The 13,409-nt window shown below is 39.7% G+C and overlaps 1 protein-coding gene across 1 annotated transcript in view; it reads left to right on the top strand.

Annotated features, from left to right (window-relative positions):
- Positions 1-13,409, top strand: part of GK (glycerol kinase) — a 38,886-nt gene that overhangs the window by 12,194 nt on the left and 13,283 nt on the right. The window contains exons 7-14 of the mRNA XM_082221202.1: positions 1,427-1,536; positions 2,923-2,989; positions 5,200-5,217; positions 7,429-7,464; positions 9,285-9,352; positions 10,464-10,506; positions 11,113-11,193; positions 12,630-12,704. Of these exons, the coding sequence (XP_082077328.1) occupies positions 1,427-1,536; positions 2,923-2,989; positions 5,200-5,217; positions 7,429-7,464; positions 9,285-9,352; positions 10,464-10,506; positions 11,113-11,193; positions 12,630-12,704 (498 nt within the window). The remainder of the gene's footprint in view (positions 1-1,426; positions 1,537-2,922; positions 2,990-5,199; positions 5,218-7,428; positions 7,465-9,284; positions 9,353-10,463; positions 10,507-11,112; positions 11,194-12,629; positions 12,705-13,409) is intronic.

The raw sequence follows: 13,409 nt of genomic DNA, 5'->3' as shown, positions 1-13,409 counted from the left end.
AGAACATAATACACCTGAATAAAATGGGCACACATCAGTTATGGTCAACAGGTTTTAAGTATTCACCTTCCCCTCGCTTGTCTCATGAAGTATCATGGCGTTAATGTTTTATTTTGTGAACTGCCCTGAGACTTTTGGTGAAGGGCGGTATATAAATTGAATAAAAATAAATAGTGTGTGTCAGACACAAATAATCCAAAGGATCATGGCTGCTACCCTTCCATGCATTCAGTGAATACAATGGGATTGTGCATGCCTAGCCACACACATCTAGCAGATGCATGTCTGACGTAAGGATGAAAGGATACTAAAGTATTTATGGCTCCTGCATTTAAAAGGGAACTTTGGCCAGTTAGGCTTCTTGATCATGTGAATCATACTCTTTCACATGAATGCTGATTTTGTAGCCATGCCAGGGAATGAGGGAGGAATGGACAGAGGGTGTGATCCTGCTTCTCTCTCATGCATTCATTGAACACGTGGAGAGTGAACATGTGCATAAACCTCTAAGATCTTGCATAAGAGTAATATTCCAGTACATGTCCTAGAAGCAGGAGTTTTCAAAAGCATTGCAGCCATTAAAAATGGGAGTTCTAATGACCACCTTCATTGTGTCCCAGAGAAAAGGGGTAGCTGTGTTATCTACATTGTTTTCCTTAAAATAATATTGAAGGGCTTTCAAAACATTTTCTCTGGCTAGAGAGTTTGTAAGTAAAGTTGGGTGGAAAGACAAAGTTGGTGAACTATGTTTTTCCCCCTCCCAGATGGAGAGTAACTTCAACCAGAGTATAGTCAATAATTTTTATATGTCCAATATTAGTAGAAGTGACTGGTGGGATCAATCATTGTGTAATAAAAATGAAATTTAGCCTGGACTGTGATGTATAACAGTTAGAACTAAACGCAAAACTGAAATCGCTGGGTGTTTGTTCACTCCAAATGTCATATAGGCCCCCTTTTTGTGATGTTTTCGATAAAGTGTGTCTTTGATCTTTTTGTTCTTGCCTTTGAAGAAAGATTTGCCTTTGAGGAAAAGTTTGCTGTATTATTCTTGCATGTGTATACTACATTATGATAACTGTTCCTATTAAAGCCAAATACTGGGGACCCCAAATGGTCATGACATCCTCAGAAGCAGCCTTGGTGCCCACCTGCCACTCTCTATTTTATTTTAGTTTAATGAGGGTTTTTTTGGGGGGAGGGTAAGCATCACCAGTTTTTTTCTACAGTGATTATAGCTGTTTCTTATACTTCTGAATGTGCCCTGTGAGCAGGAAAAGATTGGGGATACTTGAACAAATTCTTTAAATATAGTAAGAGTGAACAGTGGTCTACCAGATTTCCAACTTCCATTTCTAGGGAAGCAGTGACAAGCTTCTAGTTTTACTGATCTGTCTTTGCTTATTTTTATTTTTTTTAATTTAAGAGTTTGACAGGTGGAAAAAATGGAGGTGTTCATTGCACTGATGTAACCAATGCCAGTAGAACAATGCTGTTCAACATTCATTCGTTAGAATGGGATACTGAACTCTGCAAGTAAGTAACATGTCTGTCCGTCTGCTTCAGTGCCTAGATTTGCTTTGACCATCTTCAAAAAGCCATAGTGATGTACAGGTTTCTAAGCAGGTTTACTTGGAAATAAATTCTATTAGCTGAGTGGCACTTGGTCCTAATAGTTGTTTTTCCAGGGTCACATGTGAAAAACTTCTAAATGGTTTGTGTTCTGAAACTGAAGAACAAGTTGTTGCTTAATAGCAACGAGTTTATCTGCTTCTGGCTTTGTAATGGGGATCCACGTGGAGCTGTATGTATTTGAAAGATTAGTACACAATAGATTCTGCAGCCATTATTGCTTATGGTAAAGGTTCAAATCCAGCTTGGCAAATGGTGGGTGGTCACAAGATGCATCATAATTTGGTGCAGAAATCATGCTATAGCTGTAAAATATTGGGCATAAAATCTCATCTGAATTAACCACTAGACTCTAAACTGGTAGGCCTCAAAATGTTATTGGATTATATCTACCATCATCCCTGGACATTGACTATGCTGGTTGGGGCTGGTGGAAGTTGGGAGTCCAACAACATTTTCAGGGCCACAGGTTCCTCTCCACTGAGTAAAATTGATGTTCTCTTCTTCCTCAAATTATACAAGACTCACTTTTAAAAATTCATTTCACACTGACTCACTTTTAAAAATTCATTTCGCACTGTGTTTAACACACTTTAATAAAATTTAATTTGAGAGTGTGGAATTTCAATTGGTTAGGTACAACCAAAGATGCATTCATGGATTTTCTGTGATAACCTGATGGGAGCAGTTCATTCCATAACTGAGAGAACATTTGGATTTAATTGTGAAATTATTCACAATTAAATGGCATTTTTCTACATCACAGCTAGCAAATAATTCTGCTTTAACCTTTGAGAAGTGAAAGTAGTATTGTCGTTTATTAGTAGTATACATAAGATTGTCACTGCTGGCTGCTTGTTAACCGTTCTTGAGGCACCTGTAGTGATGGGGAAGCTGATCATTGGAGCTGGGAGAGATGCACACATAAGCTCAGGTCAAATCAAGCTCCAGAATAAATAAAAAAGAGAGTTATGCATGAAGTATTTACATCTACACATCATGAGGGCTTGCAAAACTTTGCAACAATTTTTAAACAAATAATAGCTTTATTAGCTAAGGAGAAGCTCAAGTGGGACCTCTGTTGGCCACACAAAGTTTTAGTTTGGGAAAAGTGGTAAACCAGATTCCAGTTTTAACCAATCAGAAGAAGCATTTAAGTGGACATTTCTTGTTTTGAGGCAAACATTATGGGCCCCATATATTCTCCATCCACCCCCAGTTCAACTTTTTAATTAACAACCATGAATAATTTTGTATTAACTTTTGGAAAATGTTGTGTTTCCTTCTCAGATTTTTTGGAATTCCTATGGAAATACTTCCCAAAGTGCGGAGTTCCTCAGAGATCTATGGATTGATGGTATATATACAACTTTTCCTTAAATTCTTTTAGTTAACAAAATATGTGTAAATTGTGCCTGCTTAATCTTGATCGAATAAGCTGGATAACTCAGTTCTGTGAAAAAGTTATTTTTGTAAAATAGGAGAAGGAATAGATTTTAAATTGGACTGTTAACTATCCTTCTTGCGAAAAGTTATATTTAGAAGATATAAGTTACTGTACAATTTTGTTTATATCGCCCAATATTTTATATCTTATGAAATTATTGTTTCTTACGGAAAACTACATATGGAATTTTTGAACTGGCATAGAAATATGTATCGGTGCTCTTCCTTAACTAAGGCTGCAATCCTAACCTACGTTAACTAGAAATAAGCCCCACTAAATTCAGTAAGAGTTACTTCTGAGAAGACATGGTTAGGGCTGGGCTGTAAGTTGGGGCAGAGTCCTGCAGAATTTGTGCACATGGGCGGCTATAAATGAGATGTGTGTCAGGTTCCTGAGGGCTGAGTGTACATTTAAATCAGCTGAAGGACAGCAGGTTGTAGAAGGCTGTTATAGACACTTCCACTAGGATCTAAGGTCAAGTTCTCTAATGTTACAGTTGCACCGAAGGAGTTGATATTTTACAAACTTAAATGTTAGTGTAGAAAGCTGCTGCCTGAAATATCTTTACTATGTTCCTAGTTAGTGACTCATTGTGAGCATTGGAAGAGTCTTGAGGAGATGTAAGAACCCTTTCCCCGCAAAGACACACCCCTTCTCACCCTAGGAAGCCGCTGGCAATCAGTGCACAGGCTGAACTCCTGCTCTGTATGCTGGTGTTGGGCCTTGATGTGGGGTGCAGACTGATGGGGGCTGAAGCACCATACATGTCTGGGCTGTGGGAAATAGCTCAGAGGTGATTCAGCATGTCTGGTCCACTATAGAACCCTCTGGATATGTTTTCCATATGAAGATCAGCTACCATAACGTTGGTTTGAAAGTTCTGTACAATTATGAACTGGAAATGGTCTAAACTTTATTAAAGAAGTGATTGTTAAAATGGGTATAAAATGACAAGACACAATATTCTGTATTCCCAGACTTGGCTAGTAGAACAGTTTGGCAGGAGCCCTCTTTTTAAACAAGTACTGCAGCTCAGTTGAGTCACTATCTAGAAGAAACTTTGACCCTCATTCCCAGATTAGATAAAATCTTATCAGCGAATACTATATGATAATATGCAATTATCCAATTTAAATTAGTTTATGAATGCTCTTCACAAGAAAAGTATTCCAGCTTCGTGGACGGGGCGTTTTTCAATAGTGTGGCCCAAATCTCCTTTTGTGACCTCTGCAGCTCTATTAAAAAAAAAAAGCCATTGCTGTAGACTCTAGTTTGTACATTACCTTTAATTGGAAAATGTTTGTGAAAGCAATAGAAATACTCACAAAAATTACTTGATACAGCTGATCTGTTGCTTAAAATGAAACAAATTGTACTTTCATTTCCCTCAAGTACGTAATAGTCTCTCTGCTCTGTATGAGAAAGAGTATTACTGGTGAATAGAGTACTGGTATCGGTAGTGGCCTTTTAAAATTAATTTAAAGCATTTGGATTGTTTACAAGAATAAAAAATAGAGCTATAACGTTAGTGTCATGAATACAACATAAGCCATTGTGAATTCCTGTATTTCATTGTGGGATGTTTAGGGGAAGGTTGCAGACTTTTAAAAACAAAGTGCTTGGCAAATAGTCTCCAACTGAACTGAAAGTGTTTCTGTACAAAAATACTTTAATCCAAATTAGGGTGGCTAAACTTTCAATATTATGAGTCTTGTACCTTTTTAATAATTGAAGAAGAGAAGAAATGGTTGCCAGTACAGCTTATCACAAGGACAGTAAAAGCTGCCTGCTCCCTTCACTTACTTGTCAACTATGAACAATGCAGGATCTCAAATTTTGAAAGGTTTGGCCTCTGATATCAGTAATCTAATATTACTGTTAAGTAAGTAACTAGGGCTATATACTTTGAGTCATTTGAGAATAGAAGAGTGAAGTCCATTACTTTGAGTTCTAAACCTTTTGAATGTTTGCTTCAAAGTGTGTAGGTCTAATATTCATTTTACCCCAAACAGCAATTTATAGGAGGAGAATTGACTACTAGACTACCAAGCTTTGAAACTGTGAACTTGTTTGTCTCTCTTCCCCTCCTCCCTTCCCACTACTTTTCTCGCTGACTATAGAAAATCTCCCTTACCTTGGTGAGTAGGATTTTGTTAGGATGTCCCCTACTCACATCTCCATCCATTCTGCTTAGATGCAGTGCATTTCTTTAGGGGGAATCCTGTAGCTTTTTGAAAGGGATTGTGTCAGGTGGCATCCTCAAATCAGACCGACTGAATCTGAAGCTTTTATTAGTGGTTCTGTTGAGGTGTTTACACTCCCCACCTGCTTTAAAAAAGTTAAAATGGGAAACTACTATTTCTCACTCCCAACTTTCCTTGTGAAAGATTGTATGAATTGAGGGCAAAAACACTGAAGAGGAGGAATACTAGTTTATGGTATATATCTCATCTCACCTTCAAAATGCTATTTAATAAGGTATCCCCAAATGGAAATGCACTGACTGTACTCTCTGCATGGCTTCACTGAAGTGCTACTGCTCAGTGTACGTACACACACATGCACACATACGCACACACACACAATGCACCCTGCAAAAAAGAGCTGTTTTTGACGTGGGTGGCTTGGTGGGTACTAGGTGTTGGCATGCCTGGCTGTTTGCAAGCACACAAACGTGTATTCTTTCTTTTTCAAGAAAACATCACAAACTGTTCGATGGTATCTTACAAAATGAGATCTCCTGTGTGTTCTTCCGCTAATACTCTGCCACAGCCACACCTGTATGTTAAGCACTGACCTCCCATTTTGAAGCATGTTGTTTACCATCTTATTGTAGCCCCACGTGTTATCAAAAACCAAGTCCTACTCTGTGCTGTGCTTTAATATGTGTATAAATGGTAGAGCAAACATTAGCTCTTCGATGAACTGAGGTGTGGAAAAGAGACTGCCACACTTGCGTTCCTTGACTGAGCAGAAAATAGAGGGCTGGGCAGGGATGTGGGAATCAAGAACAGGCCTCCCATGTACCTTGCAGTCCTGATAAATTGGTTGTTATTGTACACTGTTTCGGGGCGGCCTATCCCATTTTGCCACCTGAGGCGAAAAGAGGAGTTGCCTCTCCTCACTTCTCTCGTGGCAGGCGCCAGTGCCACCATAGGTGCCTCCCACCCCACCCCCCATCACCAGAGAAATGAGGAGAGGCAGTAGCGAGAGCTCAACGGAAACGGCGCCACAGCTTCTCCTCACTTCTTTGGCAGTGGGGGCAGTGGGTGGAGTAAGTAGTAGGCAGGCACTAAAGTGGGATTTGCCACCTCTGGATCTGAGGCATTCACCTCAGTGTGCCTAATGGTAACACTATGGTTGTTCACTATCTGCCCCTTAGATTATTTCTTCTCTCCCCAAGTCATTTCCAGTTTAGATGTGCTTGCTGTGTATGTGGCCTATTTCACAGTGATATCAGTGGGCATATAGAAGCAAAGTCTTGCTGTGGCTGTCATATAACACATTTTCCTGCTAAAACAGGAACCAGTTATCGCATCCTGGTTTCAGGCAAAGTTCAATCATATAATGAACAATGTTAGAATTTTTGTGGTTTTTTATCTAAATATACATATAGATGGTCTGATATTCCATTTGTAACTAAAATCCACTATTCTGCCATTAATTGTAGTTTTCCGTCATCTGGGAATATTGTACTGTTTGCATATACCCAGTGGATCCGTTGCTAACTTGTACCCTGTTATACTTATTTCTGTTTCCGTTGTGGAAGAACAATATGTTGTAATTCTTATAATATTCAGGATTTGTAGCTTTTAAAGACTCTCCATAACCTTTATCTTTGGTACCTGTTTTTTTTTTCCTCTCAGAAGCTATGGAGTTTGAAGAAACTGAATACAAATGTCCCTTTGCCTTGTGTGGGAAATTATATATAACTGAGTAGTAAATTATTATTCCAGCTATATAATAAAGGCGGGTTTCTGTGGTGCTCTAGTACAAGAGGGACTCTGCTAGACAGATTAAATGGCAAAGGATTTTCTTTTTCTATTCTGCCCCACCCCCACCCCCATTAATTGACAGAGATGTTATGTGGCCTTTCTGTTTTTCATGGCCTGTAGGTGATTAATTTTACTTTTGAAAGACTGTGTGTGTGAATATATGCATACAGCTCAACAGCATTCAGTATACTTCAGGATCTTTGTTTTTAGCAGCATTGATAGACTTGCTTGACTACGGCTTTGATGTTTTCTAGCTGTACATTGCTTCGGTTGTTCTTTAAATAATGGAAAACCTACTAGATGAAAATTAGTGATGTTGAATAAACTTTTAAAAATGTATTTGTTTTGCTATAGAGTTCTGGAGCTTTGACTGGCGTACCAATTTCTGGGGTGAGTTCCCTAACCATGTTGTAATTTATTGGTACAATTTCTGAATACAGTGGAATGTTTGATAGACCTTGTTGTACTTTTTAAAAATGGAGGGGGCGCAGTCAGTAGAAACTACATGTCTAAAGTATCAGTTGTATATGCTAGTAAAAATAAGTTTAAGCTGCGATCCCATATACACTTACCTTGGAGCCCATTGAGCTCAGTGGGACTTGTTTCTCAGTAGACTCATATAGGAGTATGCAGTAAGTAGACAATTGAAAACATAACTAGCATCTACTGTGCCCAGCCTCAAGCCTGGAGCAGATGGTGTAACTACAACCAGTTACTGAGGAATTAAATAGATGCTTCCAGCCAGACCTAAGTGCCAATAACTTTCATTTTAGGGGTTTTAAATGGTGTTCCAATATCATGGGACACAAAGGATAGCAGAATACAATGTAGAAACTGAACCTTTCACCTCTCTCCAGCCTCTGTGATGAAGGAAGGAAGGAAGGAAGGAAGGAAGGGGAGCAAGTACTTGCCTCCCATCCTGCCTGAAACGTATCTGCATAGGAGCTATGCTGCCTGGTGTAGACTGCCCAAATTACCAAGAAAAAAGACTGATTTAAGTTTCCTATACTATAATTCACAAGTTTCCAGAGCAACAAATTTTAATTGGTTGCAAGAACAGTTAAAACAAGCAAAAACAAGTATTTAGACTACCTAAGAGCACAGAGGTCTGGTCATAAAGTTCCTGTATTTCTAGCACTACACAGTTATGTCTGCCAAGACACAAGGGGTGCAATTGTGAAATAAATGGATTTGCTTGGCCCTCTACTAATTCAAAAGGCATCTGACAAAATCACAGAAGGGAATTGTAGCTTTTAGCTTTTATGTAAAAGGCTAATTGCCCAGAATTTTCCACAAGTAAGGATAGTGATTACTTGGCAAAACAGTATTTTTCCATGAAAACAAAGTTTTCTTTGAGGATCATAAATATTTATTATTTACACAATAAATGTATTGTATCAAAAGCTTGTCCTCAAGTCTTCTTTTCCTTTTAGGAGAGAGGCTGGATTTTTATAGTGATGGATACAGTTAAAAAATAAGGGCAGGGTGTTTTTATAATAACATTCAGGTTTCATTTTTAAACTAGGTTGCTATTGAAAGCAGCATTTACAGCACACTCCTATACATGTTAACTTAGAAGTAAGCCACACTGAGTTTGATAGGTCTTGCTCCCAGGTAAGCGTGTGTAGCATTGTGGCCTTAATGTAAACCAAATTTTAAAGGCAAACATCTGATTTCATTCTTTTGGAAATAGGCATTCTGTCCATTTCCTCCTCTGCATTTTTGTTTGTTTGTATTTATTGGTATTGGTGCTTTCAAATTATTCTAGATGTGCAGAAAAACTAGGCTTATCCACCATTCTGGATCTGCAAGAGGCCAATATATTCCCCCCCCCCCAGTTGACAGAAAGCTAGTTTCCCCTAAGGTTTATTGAAACTGGTTATGTGAGCTTTGAGCATGCTCATTTGAAAATGAAGGAGGTCCTGTGGTAAGATAACCTTCAGGAAAAAAATTCAACTATCCAGAACAAAAGTTTGTCATTTATTTATATATTAAATTTATATACGACTCGTCATCCAAGGATTATAGAGTGCTTTACAGTATAAAAGTTATCCAATCTGTAGTGCCATTGGTGTGTTTCTTTCTGTAAAAAGTATTAGCGAGACAACGGGACTTTAGCTGAGCCAAATTGTAAACAAAATAGATCTACTTTAAAAATTAAATATGCAGGTATACTTTCACTGAAGTTAATGAATTATATGTACTTCCAGTGCTTAGGTGACCAGTCTGCTGCTTTAGTGGGACAAATGTGCTTCAAGGATGGTCAAGCAAAAAATACGTAAGTTTAACCTGAGAACTGACACCTGCATCATTGCACCCATAGAACTGATACAAAGGGGGGCGGTGTTAGAGGATCAGCCGTTTTTAAGAATGCGCACTGTGGGATAGCCACTGTAACACAATGGGTATGTGATGAAACTATGAGTCAGGAAGATCCTACTTTGAATCTCACCTCTTGCAAGAACTCCTCCATTGTGGCTTTCCAAATGTTGGATCCCAGCTCCTATCAGCCCACAGACTGGTCAGGATTGATGGGAGTTATAGTCTAACAACATCTGGAGTGCTACATGTTTCCAAATCTTGATAATAATGAATCAGATTGATGGTTTTTTTTATTAACTTGCTACATAATTTAAAATACATTTGAAATACCTTGCACACTTGTGTAAGATACATGGCCTGTTCACCTTCCCCTTCAGTCTATTTCTGTCAGCTGTACTTCAGATCATTCCAGGTCCAGCAGATGAAGAAGAACTGGGTTTCTAATAAAATAAGTGTCCTGGGCTAAACGTAGTCAGGAATAGGAGGTTCTGCAGTGCCTTGGTTGGAAAAGCACTCCATATCCCCACCCATACCCAAACCCCAACCTTATTTCCTGTAGCTTTTTGAATGGACTTTAAAATCAGAAGTACACATGTGTCAGTCTACCCAACAGGCTGGCCACATTTCTCCCTGGCTAGCACACACAGCAAACTAAATATGCAGACTAAAGCTTGCCCCATAATGCTCCATACAAGAGGATTATTGAGTATGTTCCAGTGTGAATTAGGGAAGCTTGGCCTCCCAATTTGACATATATACATAGGTACATATATACACCAATCCTGAATGAAGTAAGGGCAGTGGTGGTGGTTGGAAGTGGAGATAAAAGGAAGACTCCAATGCTTCCCCAATCCAGTGTCAGCTGGTTTGCCACAATTCAGCCAGTCTTTGCTAGACTAGTTACCCGATTATAGTGATTTCTACGCAGAGGAGTTGTCCTACTATACCAACATTCCAGTTATGTTACTACTGTTTTGATATTCCTAGTCATTTTATGGCATGGCATACATCTGATTTCTTATGCTTCATTTTGTAGCAAATAATAACTTTTGGTGTCTGCACTTCAGGTATGGAACAGGCTGCTTCTTACTCTGCAATACAGGTCAAAAGGTTAGTGCTGGGAATTAAACGACTTGAAACCTTGGCAAATTACTACTTTCCCCAAAGAAATAGCTCTTGTTGTGTAAAACTCCCTTAAAAAATCTTTTTGTTGTGTCCTACAAATAAAATACAGTGGTACCTCGGGATGCGAACGGGATCCGTTCCGGAGCCCCGTTCACATCCTGAACAGAATGTAAGACGCGACACTGCGTCTGCGCTTGTCACGTTTTGCAACTTCTGCAAATGCGTGTGATGTCATTTTGACTGCGCATGCACGAGCAGCGAAACCCGGAAGTAACACTCTCTGTTACTTCTGGGTCGCTGTGGATCGCAACCTGAAAATACTTATCCTGAAGCATATTTATCCCGAGGTATGACTGTAAAGGTGTTTTTTTCTGTGCCTATGTTCTGTATAATTTACATTCTCACTTGAGTTTAAAATATTCACAAGCATACCTTGTTTAACATGAAGGTCCCAAAGAGGAAATGTCTTGTGCTAGAATGCTAGGGCAGTTGGGCAGTGTTTAAGATAACAGCCAAGGGTAAACTAATATGATAGAAATAATTAATATTTTCTAGATCAAGTAATTACATATTTTTTCTTTTTGTTTCCAGCCTGCAATTTCTGAACATGGCCTTCTGACTACAGTGGCGTACAAAATGGGCAGAGACAAACCTGTGTATTATGCATTAGAAGTAAGTATAATTATTTTTCATATACTATGGGCTTTTGAAGGTGCCAAGTTGTTTCTTAGGTTTGTAATACCAAGAGGTGGGCTACCGTATATGTACTATCGCTGCCTGCAAACCTGCTACAAAGTGCTTGGGCAATTGATGCAAGCTAGGTGGTTTTTGTTGGTTTGTTTTATTTTTGGCAATATTATTATTATTATTATTAGTAGTAGTAGTAGTAGTAGTACACTGCCCATCTGACTGGGTTGTCCCAGCTACTCTAGGCGGCTTCTAACAAATATAAAGATACAATAAAACATTACACATTGAAAAGCTTCCCTATATGGGGCTGCCTTCAGATGTCTTCTAAAGCTTATATAGTTATTCATAGGGGTAGGGAGGTCTTTGATGTCAAAGGGCAATGTTCTGTGACTCCACAAAAAGTTGACTTGGTAGAGGCTGGTTCATATATGCATATCTGTTACTTGATTTAAACTGAGTTGCTTTGTGCTTGATGACTGGCAGCTGACTATGTGAATTTACTGCACTGAAAAGTTTTGCACTAAAGGTGAGGTGATACTAAATCATTTACAGGCTATGAAGCAGATCTGTGACTACTCTTGTTGCCTGCCTGTCCTAATTACCGTATTTTTCGCCCTATAGGGCGCACAGGCCCATAGGACGCACCTCATTTTTTGGGGGGGAAATGAATAAAAAAAATTTATTCCCCCCCCCAGCCGCGGGGCTGGGGCAGGGGAAGCCCGAGCTTCCCCCGACCCCAGCCCCCAGAAGAGGCTGCTGCCCGCAAGCCTTGTGAGTCTGGCAGCAACTCCTGCTGGGTGTGCAAGGCTTGCGGACACCTGCGCGAAGCACGGGGCGCCCCTCGGAGGGCGCCCCGTGCTTCAGGCTGCAGGCTGCTGCCCGCAAGCCTTGCGAGCCCGCGGGAACTCCCACCGGGCGCGCAAGGCTTGCGGACACCTCCGCGAAGCACGGGGCGCCCTCCGGAGGGCACCTCATGCTTCGGATTGCAGGCTGCTGCCCGCAAGCCTTGCGAGCCCGTGGGGACTCCTGCCGGGCTCGCAAGGCTTGCGGATAGCTTCCTGAAGCCTGGAGAGCGAGAGGGGTCAGTGCGCACCGACCCCTCTCGCTCTCCAGGGTTCAGCGAAAGCCTGCATTCGCCCCATAGGACACACACACATTTCCCCTTCATTTTTGGAGAGGAAAAAGTGCGTCCTATAGGGTGAAAAATACGGTATGTATCGCCTGCCCTAATGATGTATGTTTCTGGGACTACATCTTCAGCATCTTCTTTTAAGTCTAGGACTCCTTCAATTATGAGCCCTGCACCTTTAAGAATTCCAGAACTGTGAAAAAGGCATGCCTTGGTTTTGTGTGTTGTCTATCATTATTTGCTCTAAGAGTGAAGTAACAAAACACATTAACTTGCCCTTTTCCTGTAGGGCTCTGTTGCCATAGCTGGTGCTGTTGTACGTTGGCTGAGAGACAACCTCGGCATTGCAAAGTCTTCAAGTGAAGTTGGTGAGTATCAATAACTTGGAGTAGCTTATTTTAGTGAAGAGTTGCTTAATCTTACCCTTGCCTAGAATATGTCAGTTTTAAGGACACAAACTGTGGCATGCATTTGGTTTTAGAAAACTGGTAATATTCTGTGACATTTATAAAATCAAATGTCTGGAAGAGATGTATGAGTTTAAATGGATACATGTAGATTTCTAGTCTTGCATCCTTTTATTGCTTTCGGAAATAGAAATCACTACGTTACAATATCTTCCTTGGATACTGCTAGTTGGAGAAGTTTTTTTAAAAAAATAATAGCAAGAGTTTTCAGTGCTATTATTCACTAATGCTGTTATCCTGAGCGTATGTCCCATTGAACTCAGTGGGACTTGCCTTTGAGTAGACATATATAAGATTGTTGTGCAAGACTTCTTGTTTATTTGAAGACAAGAGTTTTACTTTTTTGCATGCTGCTAGATGCCTAGGAATGCTCTTGTTCTTTGATACACAATTGTAAATAATTAGAATTGTGACTCCTATTTTCCTTAGTCCAATATTTATTTACTGGAGTAATCTGGGTGACAACGTTTCATAAATTTGGAATTTTTTTTTTCATTTTTTAAAAAAAACGTTTCTAGACCATCTGACCTTTAATTGTAACATTTGAGTAATAAGCAACTGACAAGTGTAATAAATAGCAATAAACGTTATTTGCTCCTGCG

This window comes from Podarcis vaucheri, assembly GCF_965113315.1.
Source record: "Podarcis vaucheri genome assembly, chromosome: 4".
NCBI classification, from domain to species: domain Eukaryota; kingdom Metazoa; phylum Chordata; class Lepidosauria; order Squamata; family Lacertidae; genus Podarcis; species Podarcis vaucheri.
The sequence above is the reverse complement of the archived record's forward strand: the minus strand, read 5'-3'. Positions and strand labels throughout refer to the sequence as shown.